Source organism: Salvelinus fontinalis, chromosome 14, assembly GCF_029448725.1.
Source record: "Salvelinus fontinalis isolate EN_2023a chromosome 14, ASM2944872v1, whole genome shotgun sequence".
In the NCBI taxonomy this organism is placed as follows: Eukaryota; Metazoa; Chordata; class Actinopteri; order Salmoniformes; family Salmonidae; genus Salvelinus; species Salvelinus fontinalis.
The window spans coordinates 4,383,625-4,402,540 of NC_074678.1; the positions used below are offsets into that span (position 1 = coordinate 4,383,625).

At 41.5% G+C, this 18,916-nt stretch overlaps 1 protein-coding gene across 2 annotated transcripts in view; it reads right to left on the reverse strand.

Annotated features, from left to right (window-relative positions):
- The window catches only part of atf6 (activating transcription factor 6), a 105,262-nt gene that overhangs the window by 22,414 nt on the left and 63,932 nt on the right, over positions 1-18,916 (reverse strand). For both annotated transcript variants that reach the window (XR_008761902.1, XM_055943820.1), the window contains exon 14: positions 17,573-17,684. Coding sequence is in view for 1 of the 2 variants with exons in the window: in XM_055943820.1 (XP_055799795.1) it covers positions 17,573-17,684 (112 nt within the window). In the remaining variant the exon portion in view is untranslated. The remainder of the gene's footprint in view (positions 1-17,572; positions 17,685-18,916) is intronic.

Genomic DNA, 18,916 nt, shown 5'->3' on the forward strand with positions numbered 1-18,916 from the left:
GAGACAGGGGAGAGAGAGAGACGGGGGAGAGAGAGAGACAGGGGAGAGAGAGAGACAGGGGAGAGAGAGAGACAGGGGAGAGAGAGAGAGAGACGGGGGAGAGAGAGAGAGAGAGAGCGCGACAGGGGAGAGAGAGACAGGGGAGAGAGAGACAGGGGAGAGAGAGACAGGGGAGAGAGAGAGACGGGGGAGAAAGAGAGAGAAGAGACAGGGGAGAAAGAGAGAGAGAGACAGAGAGAGGTAGAGAGGCAGAGGAGAGAGAGTTCTTCTGCTGCTCTGGGGTTTATTCCTGCACCAACATTGACAACGTTTTGGCAACATGGTTGATCATTACAAAATGGTTGATCACCACAAAATGGTTGATCACCACAAAATGGTTGATCATTACAAAATGGTTGATCACCACAAAATGGTTGATCATTACAAAATGGTTGATCACCACAAAATGGTTGATCATTACAAAATGGTTGATCACCACAAAATGGTTGATCATTACAAAATGGTTGATCACTACAAAATGGTTGATCACTACAAAATGGTTGATCACCACAAAATGGTTGATCATTACAAAATGGTTGATCATTACAAAATGGTTGATCACTACAAAATGGTTGATCATTACAAAATGGTTGATCACCACAAAATGGTTGATCATTACAAAATGGTTGATCACTACAAAATGGTTGATCACTACAAAATGGTTGATCACCACAAAATGGTTGATCATTACAAAATGGTTGATCATTACAAAATGGTTGATCACTACAAAATGGTTGATCACCACAAAATGGTTGATCATTACAAAATGGTTGATCACCACAAAATGGTTGATCACCACAAAATGGTTGATCACCACAAAATGGTTGATCACCACAAAATGGTTGATCACCACAAAATGGTTGATCATTACAAAATGGTTGATCACTACAAAGACTGAAAATCTAGAGAGAATGAACAGGGTCCGTATCCACAAAGTCAGAGTTCGGCTTGCGAGGTATACAGTATATTCTGTAAATAGAAGGCCACGGAATGTTTTTTCAATAAATCTGAATATTTGTAGCTAATTTTTAAGTTAATACCTGCAGTCAACATTTAAGTCATTTAGCAGACGCTCTTATCCAGAGCGACTTACAAATTGGAAAGTTCATACATATTCATCCTGGTCCCCCCGTGGGAATTGAACCCTGGTCCCCCCGTGGGAATTGAACCCACAACCCTGGCGTTGCAAGCGCCATGCTCTACCATGCTCTACCAACTGAGCCACACGGGACCAGTCAACTTGTGCAATACATTAGGAGATAAAGCAGACTGGGTTATTAATTTCACCAGTCACATTATTTGATATATTATGAAGGTTACTGTAGTTCCCTAGAACAGTTGAGCCAGTCACGTGTTGATTTGTAAATAGCACAACGGGAAATGGCGGGAGCTGGTGAGTCCATAGCGTTGTTATACATACACACACACACACACACACACACACACACACACACACACACACACACACACACACACACACACATACATTAATTGTGCGGCTCATATGAGGTGATGACGTTGCACTTGTATGCAATTCACTGCTAAATGTTTGCCATCAGATATCTTAATTGCTTTCTGTCAGAAATTCAAAGAGCTCTGGATGAGTTGTCTGTAGAGCTGCCATTTTGTCCCTGTGCTTCCTGCTGGCGTTTTTTCCCCTCCTCCTCCGTTCTTCTCCCCTCTGCTCCGTGTACACATGCTGCTCTTCCTTCAGATGGCGTCGCAACATTTTCTCTCATTCGCTTTCACCTGTAAATGTCCACACTCACTGAAAATGACTTTCGGTAGCTACCAGCTATGCTTGTATAACTTTATAAGCTGGTATTTGCCTGTCTATCTAATTAGTTTATATTACTTTTCACTCGTAGCATTCAGCTAACAACGTCTTTGTGATTTCGCAATAATTTTTTGCAAATGTTGCTAGCATTCTGGTAATAGGGGCCCAATGGGGTTTTCTTGCGTTTTTAGCGCCCCCTTGTGTACTAAGCCGGCAATACCCTAAATCCCGGGATGGGAGAAGGACGGTATGACGATATGAAAATCTGAATACCGCCCAAGCCTAGTGGGAGGGGCTAATCTTATTCATTATGATCTAAAAGGCTAAACTGATCCCAGATCAGCACTCTTACTCAGAGCTTTGTGGATATGGGTCCAGGTCTACGTTTCAGTTATATCATTAAGGAAAATCAGACTAAGTTGAAGAACTAGACCCCAGTCCTGCTGCTCTTCTCATCAGAGCCCTGCCTGCTGCAGAGGCTGCCTGCCAATCTGACATGGCTGCTGCTACCATGGCGACGGTCAGAGCAGGTTGCTGGAACTTTACTGGACGCCGGTCACAGGAACCGCTGACCTCACCTCAGCTCACACTTCCATAAAGCCAGTAAAGCCACAGGTACAGCATACTGAGACGATGGTGCCCGCGACATGCCCGCAAAATGACTGGCTTTTGTCCAGATCTATTCTTCCCGTCACCTCAGTCTCATTTCACACTGCCACAAAACTACCGGTAACGTAAAGCTATAAATGCGGCAGCTCTGAACGTTACAGTCCACAGGGTCAGAGTGGATACAGGGTGCAGAGACTGACCACAGTACAGTACCGGAAGGCAAGAATTAGTGCCTCTAGTTAGTCAGCTATAGAAAGTGTTGGATTTAAAACAAAAACAAATCTCAAATGAAGTCCAGAGCTTTGGCAGGCTTTGGCAGTCACATCACCATCACACGAAGGGGAACAAAAACAGAAGCCACACCCCCTCTCAGGGAAACACCCTGCTGAAACCCAGGAAACACCCTGCTGAAACCCAGGAAACAAAACACAAGCAAATAATAAAGCGGCAGAGCTAATAAAGGGCTGTAAAAATGTAAACGATCACCGTGGACAACGGGGTGACATGCTGTGGGCTCAGCACGTCACAGAGCTAGAGGAGTTCCCTTCCTTCAGCGCTCTCCATCCCTCCATCTTTCTCCGTTTCAGACTCCCCCCATCAATCTCTACCTTCATCCCCTCTCTCATAAAATCATTACAGAATTGATCCCCTTTAAGCCTCTCGTGATGCAAGGGCGGAAAAGTCAGCCATTAACTATCCCAATATAAAGTCAGACTTCTGATCCACCTTTTCCCTCAGAGATCATGAGGAATATGGCTGTGTCTCAACAGAGATCATGAGTAAGAGACATCCAATATGGCTGTGTCTCGACAGAGATCATGGAGGAAGAGACATCCAATATGGCTGTGTCTCGACAGAGATCATGGAGGAAGAGACATCCAATATGGCTGTGTCTCGACAGAGATCATGAGGAAGAGACATCCAATATGGCTGTGTCTCGACAGAGATCATGAGGAAGAGACATCCAATATGGCTGTGTCTCGACAAAGATCATGAGGAAGAGACATCCAATATGGCTGTGTCTCGACAGAGATCATGAGGAAGAGACATCCAATATGGCTGTGTCTCGACAAAGATCATGAGGAAGAGACATCCAATATGGCTGTCTCTCGACAAAGATCATGAGGAAGAGACATCCAATATGGCTGTGTCTCAGAGAACAAGTATGGTTTAGAGGCTTAAGACTATTGACGAGTGAGCACTGAGGTCAAAGGTTAGACAGGGCAGAGGTTAGTGGTCTTTCCCTGGTCAGACTACGCTGTCCAGTCCAGTCCTGCTCAGTTCCTTCTGTAACCAGATAGATTGGCACTTGACCTTCAGATTTTTTTACAATTCAGGGCTTGATTCAATCCGTGGCGTAGAAAACCTGCTTTGTAGTAGCGCAGTTTAAATGTAAAGGTATTTTTAGATTGTGCCGACATATGCAGCGTTCACCGTGAATGCAGTCTCCGCAAACTCGGAAACATTGCCTTTAAATGTCAATCGAGCAATAACGCGGATCTTCTGTCCTACTTATTGAATCAAGCCCTTAACTTTCATTTAAACAGGGAGTCTTCACTGAGGTCAGAATATCTCCTTCCCATCAACAACATGTAATGACCAAAGAGAACACAACGGTCGTCATGGTTTCTGTAGTCGCCATGTCAACACTTCCTCAACAAGGGTTTGTTTGTGATTTCCTTTGTGACAACAGTTCATGACATGAACCCTGACCTTAGCAATCATTGGATGCCTGCCATAGCCTGAGGGACGCTGAATAATAACGTCTGCACAGTAAGAAGTAACTTACTTATTTTTAGTATTATTGTTATTATCATCATCATAATCATTATTGTTGTGATTATTACTACAAATAGCAGCTGTACGAGTAATAGAGGTGATGGTAATGCAGTAGTAATGATGGTAGTGGTGGTAGTAGTAATAATGGTAGTGATGGTAGTAGTAATAATGGTAGTGGTGGTGGTAGTAATAGTAGTAGTAGTAGTGATGATGGTGGTAGTAGTAGTAGTAGTAGTAGTGATGATGGTAGTGGTGGTAGTAGTAATAGTAATGATGGTAGTGGTAGTAATAGTAATGCTAGTAGTGGTGGTAGTAGTAGTAGTAATGATGGTAGTAGTAATAATAGTAGTGGTTGTAATAGTAATGATGGTAGTGGTGGTGGTAGTAGTAGTAGTAGTAGTAGTAGTGATGATGGTGGTAGTAGTAGTAGTAGTGATGATGGTAGTGGTGGTGGTAGTAATAATGGTAGTGGTGGTGGTAGTAGTAATAGTAAGGATGGTAGTGGTGGCGGTAGTAATAATGGTTGTGGTGGTGGTAGTAGTAATAGTAATGATGGTAGTGGTGGCGGTAGTAATAATGGTTGTGGTGGTGGTAGTAGTAATAGTAAGGATGGTAGTGGTGGTGGTAGTAATAATGGTAGTGGTGGCGGTAGTAGTAATAGTAAGGATGGTAGTGGTGGCGGTAGTAATAATGGTTGTGGTGGTGGTAGTAGTAATAGTAATGATGCTAATAGTAATGATGGTAGTGGTGGTAGTAGTAATAGTAATGATGCTAATAGTAATGATGGTAGTGGTGGTAGTAGTAATAGTAATGATGGTAGTGGTGGTAGTAGTAATAGTAATGATGCTAATAGTAATGATGGTAGTGGTGGTAGTAGTAATGATGGTAGTGGTGGTAGTAGTAGTAGTAATGATGCTAATAGTAATGATGGTAGTGGTGGTAGTAGTAATAATGGTAGTGGTGGTGGTAGTAATAGTAATGGTGGTAGTAGTAATAGTGTTAGTAGTAATAGTAATGGTGGTAGTAGTAATAGTGTTAGTAGTAATAGTAATGGTGGTAGTGGTGGTAGTATTAATAATAATAATGGTAGTGGTGGTAATAGTAATGATGGTAGTGGTGGAGGTAGTAATAGTAATAGTACTGATGGTAGTGGTAGTAATAGTAATGGTGGTAGTGGTGGTAGTAATAATTGTAATGGTGGTAGTAGTAATAGTAATGATGGTAGTGGTGGTAGTAGTAGTAATAGTAATGGTGGTAGAAAATAATTGTAATGGTGGTAGTGGTAGTAGTAATAGTAATGATGGTAGTGGTGGTGGTAGTAGTAGTAGTAGTAGTAGTAGTAGTAATGTGGTGGTAGTAATGGTGATGGTAGTGGTGGTAGTAGTAGTAGTAATGATGATGGTAGTGGTGGGAGAAGTAGTAGTAGTAGTAGTAATGATGATGGTAGTGGTGGTGGTGGTAGTAGTAATAATGGTAGTGGTGGTAGAAGTAGTAGTAGTAGTAATGATGATGGTAGTGGTGGTAGAAGTAGTAGTAGTAGTAATGATGATGGTAGTGGTGGTGGTGGTAGTAGTAATAGTAATGATGGTAGTGGTAGTAGTAGTAATAGTAATGGTGGTAGTAGTATTAATAATAATAATGGTAGTGGTGGTAATAGTAATGATGGTAGTGGTGGAGGTAGTAATAGTAATAGTACTGATGGTAGTGGTAGTAATAGTAATGGTGGTAGTGGTGGTAGTAATAATTGTAATGGTGGTAGTAGTAATAGTAATGATGGTAGTGGTGGTAGTAGTAGTAATAGTAATGGTGGTAGAAAATAATTGTAATGGTGGTAGTGGTAGTAGTAATAGTAATGATGGTAGTGGTGGTGGTAGTAGTAGTAGTAGTAGTAGTAGTAGTAATGTGGTGGTAGTAATGGTGATGGTAGTGGTGGTAGTAGTAGTAGTAATGATGATGGTAGTGGTGGGAGAAGTAGTAGTAGTAGTAGTAATGATGATGGTAGTGGTGGTGGTGGTAGTAGTAATAATGGTAGTGGTGGTAGAAGTAGTAGTAGTAGTAATGATGATGGTAGTGGTGGTAGAAGTAGTAGTAGTAGTAATGATGATGGTAGTGGTGGTGGTGGTAGTAGTAATAGTAATGATGGTAGTGGTAGTAGTAGTAATAGTAATGGTGGTAGTAGTAATAGTGTTAGTAGTAATAGTAATGGTGGTAGTGGTGGTAGTAGTAATAATAATAATGGTAGTGGTGGTAATAGTAATGATGGTAGTGGTGGAGGTAGTAATAGTAATAGTACTGATGGTAGTGGTAGTAATAGTAATGGTGGTAGTGGTGGTAGTAGTAGTAATAGTAATGGTGGTAGTGGTGGTAGTAGTAATAATAATAATGGTAGTGGTGGTAATAGTAATGATGGTAGTGGTGGAGGTAGTAATAGTAATAGTACTGATGGTAGTGGTGGTAATAGTAATGATGGTAGTGGTGGTAGTAGTAGTAATAGTAATGGTGGTAGTGGTGGTAGTAATAATTGTAATGGTGGTAGAAAATAATTGTAATGGTGGTAGTGGTAGTAGTAATAGTAATGATGTAGTGGTGGTGGTAGTAGTAGTTGTAGTAGTAATGCTGATGGTGGTAGTAGTAGTAGTAGTAGTAGTAGTAATGTGGTGGTAGTAGTGGTAGTAGTAATGGTGATGGTAGTGGTGGTAGTAGTAGTAGTAGTAGTAATGATGATGGTAGTGGTGGTAGAAGAAGTAGTAATAGTAATGATGATGGTAGTGGTGGTAGTAGTAATAATGGTAGTGGTGGTAGAAGTAGTAGTAGTAGTAATGATGATGGTAGTGGTGGTGGTGGTAGTAGTAATAGTAATGATGGTAGTGGCGGTGGTAGTAATAGTAATGATGGTAGTGGTAGTAGTAGTAGTAATGATGGTAGTGGTGGTAGTAGTAATAGTAATGATGGTAGTGGTGGTAGCAGCAATAGTAATGATGGTAGTGGTGGTAGTAGTAGTAGCACTGATGGTAGTGGTGGTAGTAGTAGTAGTAGTAATGGTGGTGGTAGTAGTAGTAGTAATGAGGGTAGTGGTGGTAGTAGTAGTAGCACTGATGGTAGTGGTGGTAGTAGTAGTAGTAATGGTGGTGGTAGTAGTAGTAGTAATGAGGGTAGTGGTGGTAGTAGTAATAGTAGTAGTAATGAGGGTAGTGGTGGTAGTAGTAATAGTAATGGTGGTAGTAGTAATACTAATGGTGGTAGTGGTGGTAGTAGTAATAGTAATGATGGTGGTGGTAGTAGTAGTAATGATGGTAGTGGTGGTAGTAGTAGTAGTAATGATGATGGTGGTGGTGGTAGTAATGATGATGGTAGTGGTGGTAGTAGTAGTAGTAATGATGATGGTAGTAGTAGTATCAGTAATGATGATGGTGGTGGTGGTGGTAGTAGTAGTAATGATGATGGTAGTGGTGGTAGTAGTAGTAGTAATGATGATGTAGTGGTGGTAGTAGTAGTAGTAATGATGATGGTAGTAGTAGTATCAGTAATGATGATGGTAGTGGTGGTAGTAGTAGTAATGATGATGGTAGTGGTGGTAGTAGTAGTAGTAATGATGATGGTAGTGGTGGTAGTAGTAGTAGTAATGATGGTGGTAGCGGTGGTAGTAGTAGTAGTAATGATGATGGTGGTGGTAGTGATGGTAGTAGTAGTAATGATGATGGTGGTGGTAGTGGTAGTAATGATGATGGTAGTAGTAGTAGTAATGATGGTGGTGGTGGTAGTAGTAGTAGTAATGATGGTGGTGGTGGTAGTAGTAGTAATGATGGTGGTAGCGGTGGTAGTAGTAGTAGTAATGATGATGGTGGTGGTAGTGGTGGTAGTAGTAGTAATGATGATGGTGGTGGTAGTAGTAGTAGTAGTAATGATGATGGTGGTGGTAGTGGTGGTAGTGGTAGTAGTAGTAGTAATGATGATGGTAGTGGTAGTAGTAGTAGTAGTAGTAATGCTGATGGTAGTGGTGGTAGTAGTAGTAATGATGGTGGTAGCGGTGGTAGTAGTAGTAGTAATGATGATGGTGGTGGTAGTGGTGGTAGTGGTAGTAGTAGTAGTAATGATGATGGTAGTGGTAGTAGTAGTAGTAGTAGTAATGCTGATGGTAGTGGTGGTAGTAGTAGTAATGATGATGGTAGTGGTAGTAGTAGTAGTAGTAATGCTGATGGTAGTGGTGGTAGTAGTAGTAATGATGATGGTAGTGGTGGTAGTAGTAGTAATGATGATGGTAGTGGTGGTAGTAGTAGTAATGATGATGGTAGTGGTGGTAGTAGTAGCAATGGTAGTGGTGGTAGTAGTAGTAGTAGTAGTAGTAATGATGATGGTAGTGGTGGTAGTAGTAGCAATGGTAGTGGTGGTGGTAGTAGTAGTAGTAGTAGTAGTAATGATGATGGTAGTGGTGGTAGTAATGATGATGGTAGTAGTAGTAATGATGATGGTAGTGGTAATAGTAGTAGTAATGATGATGGTAGTAGTAATGATGATGGTAGTAGTAATGATGATGGTAGTGGTAATAGTAGTAGTAATGATGATGGTAGTGGTGGTGGTAGTAGTAGTAGTAATGATGATGGTAGTGGTGGTGGTAGTAGTAGTAGTAATGATGATGGTAGTAGTAATGATGATGGTAGTGGTAATAGTAGTAGTAATGATGATGGTAGTGGTGGTGGTAGTAGTAGTAGTAATGATGATGGTGGTGGTAGTAGTAGTAGTAATGATGATGGTAGTGGTGGTGGTAGTAGTAGTAGTAATGATGATGGTGGTGGTAGTAGTAGTAGTAATGGTGATGGTAGTGGTGGTAGTAGTAGTAGTAATGATGATGGTAGTGGTGGTAGTAGTAGTAGTAATGATGATGGTAGTAGTAGTAGTAATGATGATGGTAGTAGTAGTAGTAATGATGGTGGTGGTGGTAGTAGTAGTAGTAATAATGGTAGTGGTGGTAGTAGTAGTAGTAATGATGATGGTAGTGGTGGTAGTAGTAGTAGTAATGGTGATGGTAGTGGTGGTAGTAGTAGTAGTAGTAATGGTGATGGTAGTGGTGGTAGTAGTAGTAGTAATGATGATGGTAGTGGTGGTAGTAGTAGTAGTAATGATGATGGTAGTGGTGGTAGTAGTAGTAGTAGTAATGATGATGGTAGTGGTGGTAGTAGTAGTAGTAGTAATGATGATGGTAGTGGTGGTAGTAGTAGTAGTAGTAATGATGATGGTAGTGGTGGTAGTAGTGGTAGTAGTAATGATGATGGTAGTGGTGGTAGTAGTAGTAGTAGTAGTAGTAATGATGATGGTAGTGGTGGTAGTAGTAGTAATGATGATGGTAGTAGTGATGATGGTAGTGGTGGTAGTAGTAGTAATGATGATGGTAGTAGTAGTAATGATGATGGTAGTGGTGGTGGTAGTAATAATGATGATGGTAGTAGTGATGATGGTAGTGGTAGTAGTAGTAGTAATGATGATGGTAGTAGTAGTAATGATGATGGTGGTGATAGTAGTAATGAGGATGGTAGTGGTGGTAGTAGTAGTAATGATGGTGGTAGTGGTGGTAGTAGTAGTAGTAGTAGTAGTAATGATGATGGTAGTGGTGGTAGTAGTAGTAGTAGTAATGATGATGGTAGTGGTGGTAGTAGTAGTAGTAGTAATGATGATGGTAGTGGTGGTAGTAGTAGTAGTAGTAGTAGTAATGATGATGGTAGTGGTGGTAGTAGTAGTAGTAGTAGTAATGATGATGGTAGTGGTGGTAGTAGTAGTAGTAGTAATGATGATGGTAGTGGTGGTAGTAGTAGTAGTAGTAATGATGATGGTAGTGGTGGTAGTAGTAGTAGTAGTAATGATGATGGTAGTGGTGGTAGTAGTAGTAGTAGTAGTAGTAGTAGTAGTAGTAGTAGTAGTAATGATGATGGTAGTGGTGGTAGTAGTAGTAATGATGATGGTAGTGGTGGTAGTAGTAGTAATGATGATGGTAGTGGTAGTAGTAATAGTAATGATGATGGTAGTGATGGTAGTAGTAATAGTAATGATGACGGTAGTGACGGTAGTAGTAGTAGTAGTAATGATGATGGTGGTGGTGGTGGTAGTAATGATGATGATGGTAGTGGTAGTAGTAGTAGTAATGATGATGGTAGTGGTGGTAGTAGTAGTAATGATGATGGTAGTGGTAGTAGTAGTAGTAATGATGATGGTAGTGGTGGTAGTAGTAGTAATGATGATGGTAGTGGTGGTGGTAGTAGTAGTAGTAATGATGATGGTAGTGGTGGTAGTAATGATGATGGTAGTGGTAGTAGTAGTAGTAATGATGATGGTAGTGGTGGTAGTAATGATGATGGTAGTGGTAGTAGTAGTAGTAATGATGATGGTAGTGGTGGTGGTAGTAGTAGTAGTAATGATGATGGTAGTGGTGGTGGTAGTAGTAGTAGTAATGATGATGGTAGTGGTGGTGGTAGTAGTAGTAGTAATGATGATGGTAGTGGTAGTAGTAGTAGTAATGATGATGGTAGTGGTGGTAGTAATGATGATGGTAGTGGTAGTAGTAGTAGTAATGATGATGGTAGTGGTGGTGGTAGTAGTAGTAGTAATGATGATGGTAGTGGTAGTAGTAGTAGTAATGATGATGGTAGTGGTGGTAGTAGTAGTAGTAGTAGTAATGATGATGGTAGTGGTGGTGGTAGTAGTAGTAGTAATGATGATGGTAGTGGTGGTGGTAGTAGTAGTAGTAATGATGATGGTAGTGGTGGTAGTAGTAGTAGTAGTAATGATGATGGTAGTGGTGGTAGTAATGATGATGGTAGTGGTAGTAGTAGTAGTAATGATGATGGTAGTGGTGGTAGTAATGATGATGGTAGTGGTAGTAGTAATGATGATGGTAGTGGTAGTAGTAGTAGTAATGATGATGGTAGTGGTGGTGGTAGTAGTAGTAGTAATGATGATGGTAGTGGTGGTGGTAGTAGTAGTAGTAATGATGATGGTAGTAGTAGTAGTAATGATGATGGTAGTGGTAGTAGTAGTAGTAATGATGATGGTAGTGGTGGTAGTAATGATGATGGTAGTGGTAGTAGTAATGATGATGGTAGTGGTAGTAGTAGTAGTAATGATGATGGTAGTGGTGGTGGTAGTAGTAGTAGTAATGATGATGGTAGTGGTGGTGGTAGTAGTAGTAGTAATGATGATGGTAGTGGTGGTGGTAGTAGTAGTAGTAATGATGATGGTAGTGGTAGTAGTAATGATGATGGTAGTGGTGGTAGTAATGATGATGGTAGTGGTAGTAGTAGTAGTAGTAGTAGTAATGATGATGGTAGTGGTGGTAGTAATGATGATGGTAGTGGTGGTAGTAGTAGTAATGATGATGGTAGTGGTAGTAGTAATGATGATGGTAGTGGTAGTAGTAATGATGATGGTAGTGGTGGTGGTAGTGGTAGTAGTAATGATGATGGTAGTGGTAGTAGTAATGATGATGGTAGTGGTGGTAGTAATGATGATGGTAGTGGTGGTAGTAGTAGTAGTAGTAATGATGATGGTAGTGGTGGTAGTAATGATGATGGTAGTGGTGGTAGTAGTAGTAATGATGATGGTAGTGGTAGTAGTAATGATGATGGTGGTGGTAGTAGTGGTAGTAATAATGGTAGTGGTGGTAGTAGTAATAGTAATGATGATGGTAGTGGTGGTAGTAGTAGTAGTAGAAGTAATGATGATGGTAGTAGTGGTGGTAGTAGTAGTAGTAGTAGTAATGATGATGGTAGTGGTGGTAGTAGTAGTAGTAGTAGTAATGATGATGGTAGTGGTGGTAGTAGTAGTAGTAATGATGATGGTAGTAGTAATGATGATGGTAGTGGTGGTAGTAGTAGTAGTAGTAGTAGTAATGATGATGGTAGTGGTGGTGGTAGTAGTAGTAGTAGTAATGATGATGGTAGTGGTGGTAGTAATGATGATGGTAGTGGTGGTAGTAGTAGTAGTAATGATGATGGTAGTGATGGTAGTAGTAATAGTAATGATGACGGTAGTGACGGTAGTAGTAGTAGTAGTAATGATGGTAGTGGTGGTAGTAGTAGTAGTAATGATGATGGTAGTGGTGGTAGTAGTAGTAATGATGATGGTAGTGGTAGTAGTAGTAGTAATGATGATGGTGGTGGTAGTAGTAGTAGTAATGACGGTAGTGACGGTAGTAGTAGTAGTAGTAATGATGATGGTGGTGGTAGTGGTGGTAGTAGTAGTAATGATGATGGTAGTGGTGGTAGTAGTAGTAGTAATGATGATGGTAGTGGTGGTAGTAGTAGTAGTAGTAGTAGTAGTAGTAATGATGATGGTAGTGGTAGTAGTAGTAGTAGTAATGATGATGGTAGTGGTGGTAGTAGTAGTAATGATGATGGTAGTGGTAGTAGTAGTAGTAATGATGATGGTGGTGGTAGTAGTAGTAGTAATGATGATGGTAGTGGTGGTAGTAGTAGTAATGCTGATGGTAGTGGTGGTAGTAATGATGATGGTGGTGGTAGTAGTAATGATGATGGTAGTAGTAGTAGTAGTAGTAATGATGATGGTGGTGGTAGTAGTAGTAGTAATGATGATGGTAGCGGTGGTAGTAATGATGATGGTGGTGATAGTAGTAATGATGATGGTAGTAGTAGTAGTAGTAGTAATGATGATGGTGGTGGTAGTAGTAGTAGTAATGATGATGGTAGCGGTGGTAGTAATGATGATGGTGGTGATAGTAGTAATGATGATGGTAGTAGTAGTAGTAGTAATGATGATGGTAGTGGTGGTAGTAGTAGTAGTAGTAGTAGTAATGATGATGGTAGTGGTAGTAGTAATGATGATGGTAGTGGTAGTAGTAATGATGATGGTAGTAGTAGTAGTAGTAGTAATGATGATGGTAGTGGTAATGGTAATGATGGTGGTGGTAGTAATAGTAGTAGTAGTAATGATGATGCTGGTAGTAGTAGTAGTAGGAGTAATGATGATGGTGGTAGTAGTAGTAGTAGGAGTAATGATGATGGTGGTGGTAGAGATATTAGAGGTAGAAATGATACTAGTGGTAATGGTAGTAGTAGAGATAAATGATACTAGTGGTAATGGTAGTAGTAGAGATATCAGAGGTAGAAATGATACTAGTGGTAATGGTAGTAGAGATATTAGAGGTAGAAATGATACTTGTGGTAATGGTAGTAGTAGAGATATCAGAGGTAGAAATGATACTAGTGGTAATGGTAGTAGAGATATTAGAGGTAGAAATGATACTAGTGGTAATGGTAGTAGTAGAGATATTAGAAATAAATGATACCAGTGGTAATGGTAGTAGAGAAAGAGGTAGAAATGATACCAGTGGTAATGGTTGTAGTAGAGATATTAGAGATAAATGATACCAGAGGTAATGGTAGTAGAGATAGAGGTAGAAATGATACCAGTGGTAATGGTAGTAGAGATAGAGGTAGAAATGATACCAGTGGTAATGGTAGTAGAGATAGAGGTAGAAATGAAACCAGTGGTAATGGTAGTAGAGATATTAGAGATAAATGATAGTGGTAATGATAGTATAGATAGAGGTAGAAATGAACCAGTGGTAATGGTTGTAGTAGAGATATTAGAGATAAATGATACCAGAGGTAATGGTAGTAGTAGAGATATTAGAGATAAATGATACCAGAGGTAAATGGTAGCAGTAGAGATATTAGAGATAAATGATACCAGTGGTAATGGTAGTAGAGATATTAGAGATAAATGATATCAGAGGTAATGGTAGTAGTAGAGATATTAGAGATAAATGATACCAGAGGTAATGGTAGTTGTAGTATTAGTGTAAATAATAGTAGTGGTAGCATTCATTCATTCATTTTAGTAGTAATAATAGTAGTAGTCCATATTATTTAGTAGATTTTCCTATTACTCTTCACTGATACTATTTGATTGTTATTTTAAATGATGTATTCTTATAGTAACTAATCACTTTAAAATGATTATAATTCATTATTTTATTACAACGTCAAATCAAATTGTATTAGTCACGTGTGCCGACTACAACAGGTGTAGACCTTACAGTGCTTACTTACGAGCCCCTAACCCACAATGCAGTAAATAAATAAAAAAGGATAAGAATAACAGATAAAGGTAACAAGTAATTAAATGCGGTAGCAGAGAGAACAGTCTATGACTAGGGTGGATTTGACAATTTTTAGGGCCTTCCTCTGACACCGCCTGGTATAGAGGTCCTGGATGGCAGGAAGCTTGGCCCCAGTGATGTACTGGGCCGTTCGCACTACCCTCTGTAGTGCCTTGCGGTCGGAGGCCGAGCAGGTGCCATACCAGGTAGTGATGCAACCAGTCAGGATGCTCTCGATGGTGCAGCTGTAGAACCTTTTGAGGATCGGAGGACCCATGCCAAATCTTTTCAGTCTCCTGGGGGGGAATAGGTTTAGTCATGCCCTCTTCACGACTGTCTTGGTGTGCCAAGGAACTTGAAGCTCTCAACCTGCTCCTCGGCAGCCCCTTTGATGAGAATGGGGGTGTGCTTGGTCCTCTTTTTCCTGTAGTCCACAATCATCTCCTTTGCTTTAATCACGTTGAGGGAAAAGGTTGTTGTCCTGGCACCACACGGCCAGGTCTCTGACCTCCTCCCTATAGGCTGTCTCATCATTGTCAGTGATCAGGCCTACCACTTGTGTGATCGGCAAATTTAATGATGGTGTTGGAGTCGTGCCTGGCCGTGCAGTCATGAGTGAACAGGGAGTACAGGAGGGGATTGAGCATGCACCCCTGAGGGGCCCCTGTGTTGAGGATCAGCGTGGCGGATGTGTTGTTACCTACCCTCACCACCCGGGGGTGGCCCGTCAGGAAGTCCAGGATCCAGTTGCAGAGTGAGGTATTTAGTCCCAGGGTCCTTAGCTTAGTGATGAGCTTTGTGGGCACTATGGTGTTGAACGCTGAGCTGTAGTCAATGAACAGCATTCTGATACAGATGTTCCTTCTGTCCAGGTGTGAAAGGGCAGTGTGGAGAGCAACAGAGATTGCATCATCTATGGATCTGTTGGGGCGGTATGCAAATTGAATTGGGTCTAGGGTTTCTGGGATAATTGTGTTGATGTGAGCCATGACCAGCCTTTCAAAGCACTTCATGGATACAGATGTGAGTGCTATGGGTCGGTAGTCATTTAGGCAGTTTACCTTAGTGTTCTTGGGCACATGGACTATGGTGGCCTGCTTGAAACATGTTGGTATTACAGACTCGGACAGGGAGAGGTTAAAAATGTCAGTGAAGACACTTGCCAGTTGGTCAGCACATGCTCGCTGTACACGTCCTGGTAATTCGTCTGGCCCTGCGGCCTTGTGAATGTTGACCTGTTTAAAGGTCTTACTCATATCGGCTGCGGAGAGCGTGATGTATGTATATTGTATACATTGTTGCTCACGGCAATAAAGCAGCTTGAATTAGAGAGTGCGAGAGAAAAAGAAAGAGAAAGAGAGAGAGCCTAGAGGTGGTGAGAAGCAGGTCAGTTTTAATCCTCCGGTCTGTTCCGACTCAGCCTTGGCCCCAGGACCATGAACACGTCTTTGTTTGAACGGACGGCAGGAAGAGTTTCAAATTTACAAGCCTGTTTTTGACTGCAATTAGTCATTACCTAATGTTAGCTATTTTTCCAATAAACAATGTCATTAAGTGTCCTTTTTTTCAGTCCTTGGCCCAGTTTAGAGTGTCTGAAAGTGCAGCAGTATAGTCTACAAAGGGATGGAACCGAGAACATGAGGATCCAGGGCTTTATGGAAGTAATTATAATTCATGGAAACTTGTGCAACATTTAACAGACTTGGTTTCCTTTTGTTTAGTCAGAGCTAGAGCACAAGAAGTGTGTACGGGAGAGGTCAATCCAGGCTAGGTTACGTAGAGCTGTGTCTGCTCGCCAGGGTTGGGTAGGTTACTTTCTAAATGGAATCCGTTACAGTTACTTGTTAACCTGTCCAAAATCGATATCAGTAACGTAACTTTCAGATTACCCAAACTCAGTAACGTAATCGGATTACTTTCGGTTACTCTTCTATTACTTTCCTCTTAAGAGGCATTAGAAGAAGACAAAAATGATCCATCAAACACATTTGGTGTGTCATCATAGAGGTCTCTGATTGGTGGTCATCATTAGGTGTGTCATCACAGAGGTCTCTGATTGGTGGTCAGACTCTCTCAGGTAAAACAAAGTTCAATTCAGTAGTGGAGGTCGGGTAAAATCACCGGGGAAGCTTTCTCCAGAAGAAATCTCCATATTACAACCTGTTCTTTGCTAAGTACGTTGTTCGCTGTATAACCTGAGAGTTCATAGGACTTGAAAAAGAAAAGAGGAGAGTCGTACACTCTAGGAGCTCAGATGCAATAATTGTATAACCAACGTTAACAGACAAACTGTCTTCATATGCCTTGCCACCGTGATATATAGGCCTTGGGACGAGGCAACAAGAAGACACAGCGGCAGAATAAATTCAACCACACCGTTGTTTCATCACAAAAGCAGAGAGTAACCTCTAGACACGGTTTAACTGATGATTATGAATGGCCTGGGGATAGGCTGGAAAGAGGAACTACACCCTTCCTTTCCTTCCCACCCAAATCCAGACCTTAACACAGACAGAGGTGTGAGCTGACTGATGCTAACGTCTTGGACCTGGCCCCTGGATGTAGATTAGGCCTAATAGCCTCTCTCAAGTGTCTGATGACTTTACAGGCTTTCACCCTGCATCTGTGACGTTCTACCTAGACAATACATCACAGACATGTACAGGCTTTCACCCTGCATCTGTGACGTTCTACCTAGACAATACATCACAGACATGTAACAGGCTTTCACCCTGCATCTGTGACGTTCTACCTAGACAATACATCACAGACATGTAACAGGCTTTCACCCTGCATCTGTGACGTTCTACCTAGACAATACATCCCAGACATGTACATTTGAGTCACATTTGAGGCATCTCACTGTTCCCTCTCTCTTCGAGAGAAAACATCAGGTCTCTCCTTTAGAGAAGAGTGAGGAGCACACAGGGTGGCCAAGAAGAGCGGAGCAAACATTTGCAGTGTTTTTCCTTTTACATGTTATTAATAATCCATAAGTCGATCCATATGTATCCCATCAGCGTTTGCAGCGTTTCTCTAACCAGCCCTAGGGACATGGAAATAACGTCCCTGGAAGCCTGCTACTAAACCCCCCCCCCTTAGGTGACATCTACTCAGTAATATAAATCAACTATCAAACATTATTTTATGTGAACTAGCCAGCAGGTATAGATTATGTTCAGGTTACCTTTGAAGTGGTATAATATGTATAAATAACTTAAATCAAATGAACGAACGTTCTAAAGTCATTCCAAACTCACCCTGCGGAAAGACACCACGTAGAAGGTGTCTCCACGGCGATGAATCTCGTCAAAGAAGTCGTTGTAGGTGCGGTGAGGAGCGTAGTACACCTGCAGCTCATTACCTGGGCTCCTGTGGGGGAGAGAGAGAGACAAATACAATATTTACTTCAGTTACAGGCTCCGCTGTATACAACAATCACCAGAACGGATTCTAAACTCCTTTCCTCAGGGACATTTGCATGAATATGCAGTTGAGCTTTTGTTTTCACAGGAATCAAACATGTGCATTCTTGCAGTACAAGAATGCACAACAGATGTAATATATTTTGACAGAGTTGATCAACTCTACAGCCAAAACATCAGGAGAACGCACCACTACACACCAGCCTCAGTCTTAGGACCTCACAAGCCCTAGTCACACCAGCCCTAGTCACACCAGCCCTAGTCACACCAGCCCTAGTCACACCAGCCCTTGACACACCAGCCCTTGACACACCAGCCCTTGACACACCAGCCTCAGTCTTAGGACCTCACAAGCCCTAGTCACACCAGCCCTAGTCACACCAGCCCTAGTCACACCAGCCCTTGACACACCAGCCCTTGACACACCAGCCCTTGACACACCAGCCTCAGTCTTAGGACCTCACAAGCCCTAGTCACACCAGCCCTAGACACACCAGCCCTAGTCACACCAGCCCTAGAGACACCAGCCCTAGAGACACCAGCCCTAGTCACACCAGCCCTAGTCACACCAGCCCTAGTCACACCAGCCCTAGAGACATCAGCCCTAGTCACACCAGCCCTAGTCACACCAGCCCTAGAGACACCAGCCCTAGTCACACCAGCCCTAGAGACACCAGCCCTAGAGACACCAGCCCTAGTCACACCAGCCCTAGTCATTGATCACGTTTACACACTAATATCCTGTTATTATTCGGGATACTTAACGTCATATCCCATTTACATTAACCCCAAAAAACAACGTCTCCCGGTCATGAGAAACCTGGATAAGATGCCTGATATTTGCTGTTCTTAGACGGGATACTCTGGCATGTAAACATCTTATCCCGTTTAGTGTTTTTGCGGTCTGCACAGGGTCAGTTTCACATATCATTGGTGTTGTGTGATAATGTTTTCATCTGATTGTCAAACAAATCATTTTAAAAAGTAGGTTACCTGCTCAGTTTGATCCACCATACTAATTCCATCATAAATAGTTTTGCTGCTACTCCATTCTGGACCGTATAGTCTACTGGCTTAGGCTACTTTCACCCTCATTTAGATATGTTTCTGCTTATATGTTTCTGCTTATAATTTCAGACATTTGGTAGGCCATATTACTATAATTTCAGACATTTGGTC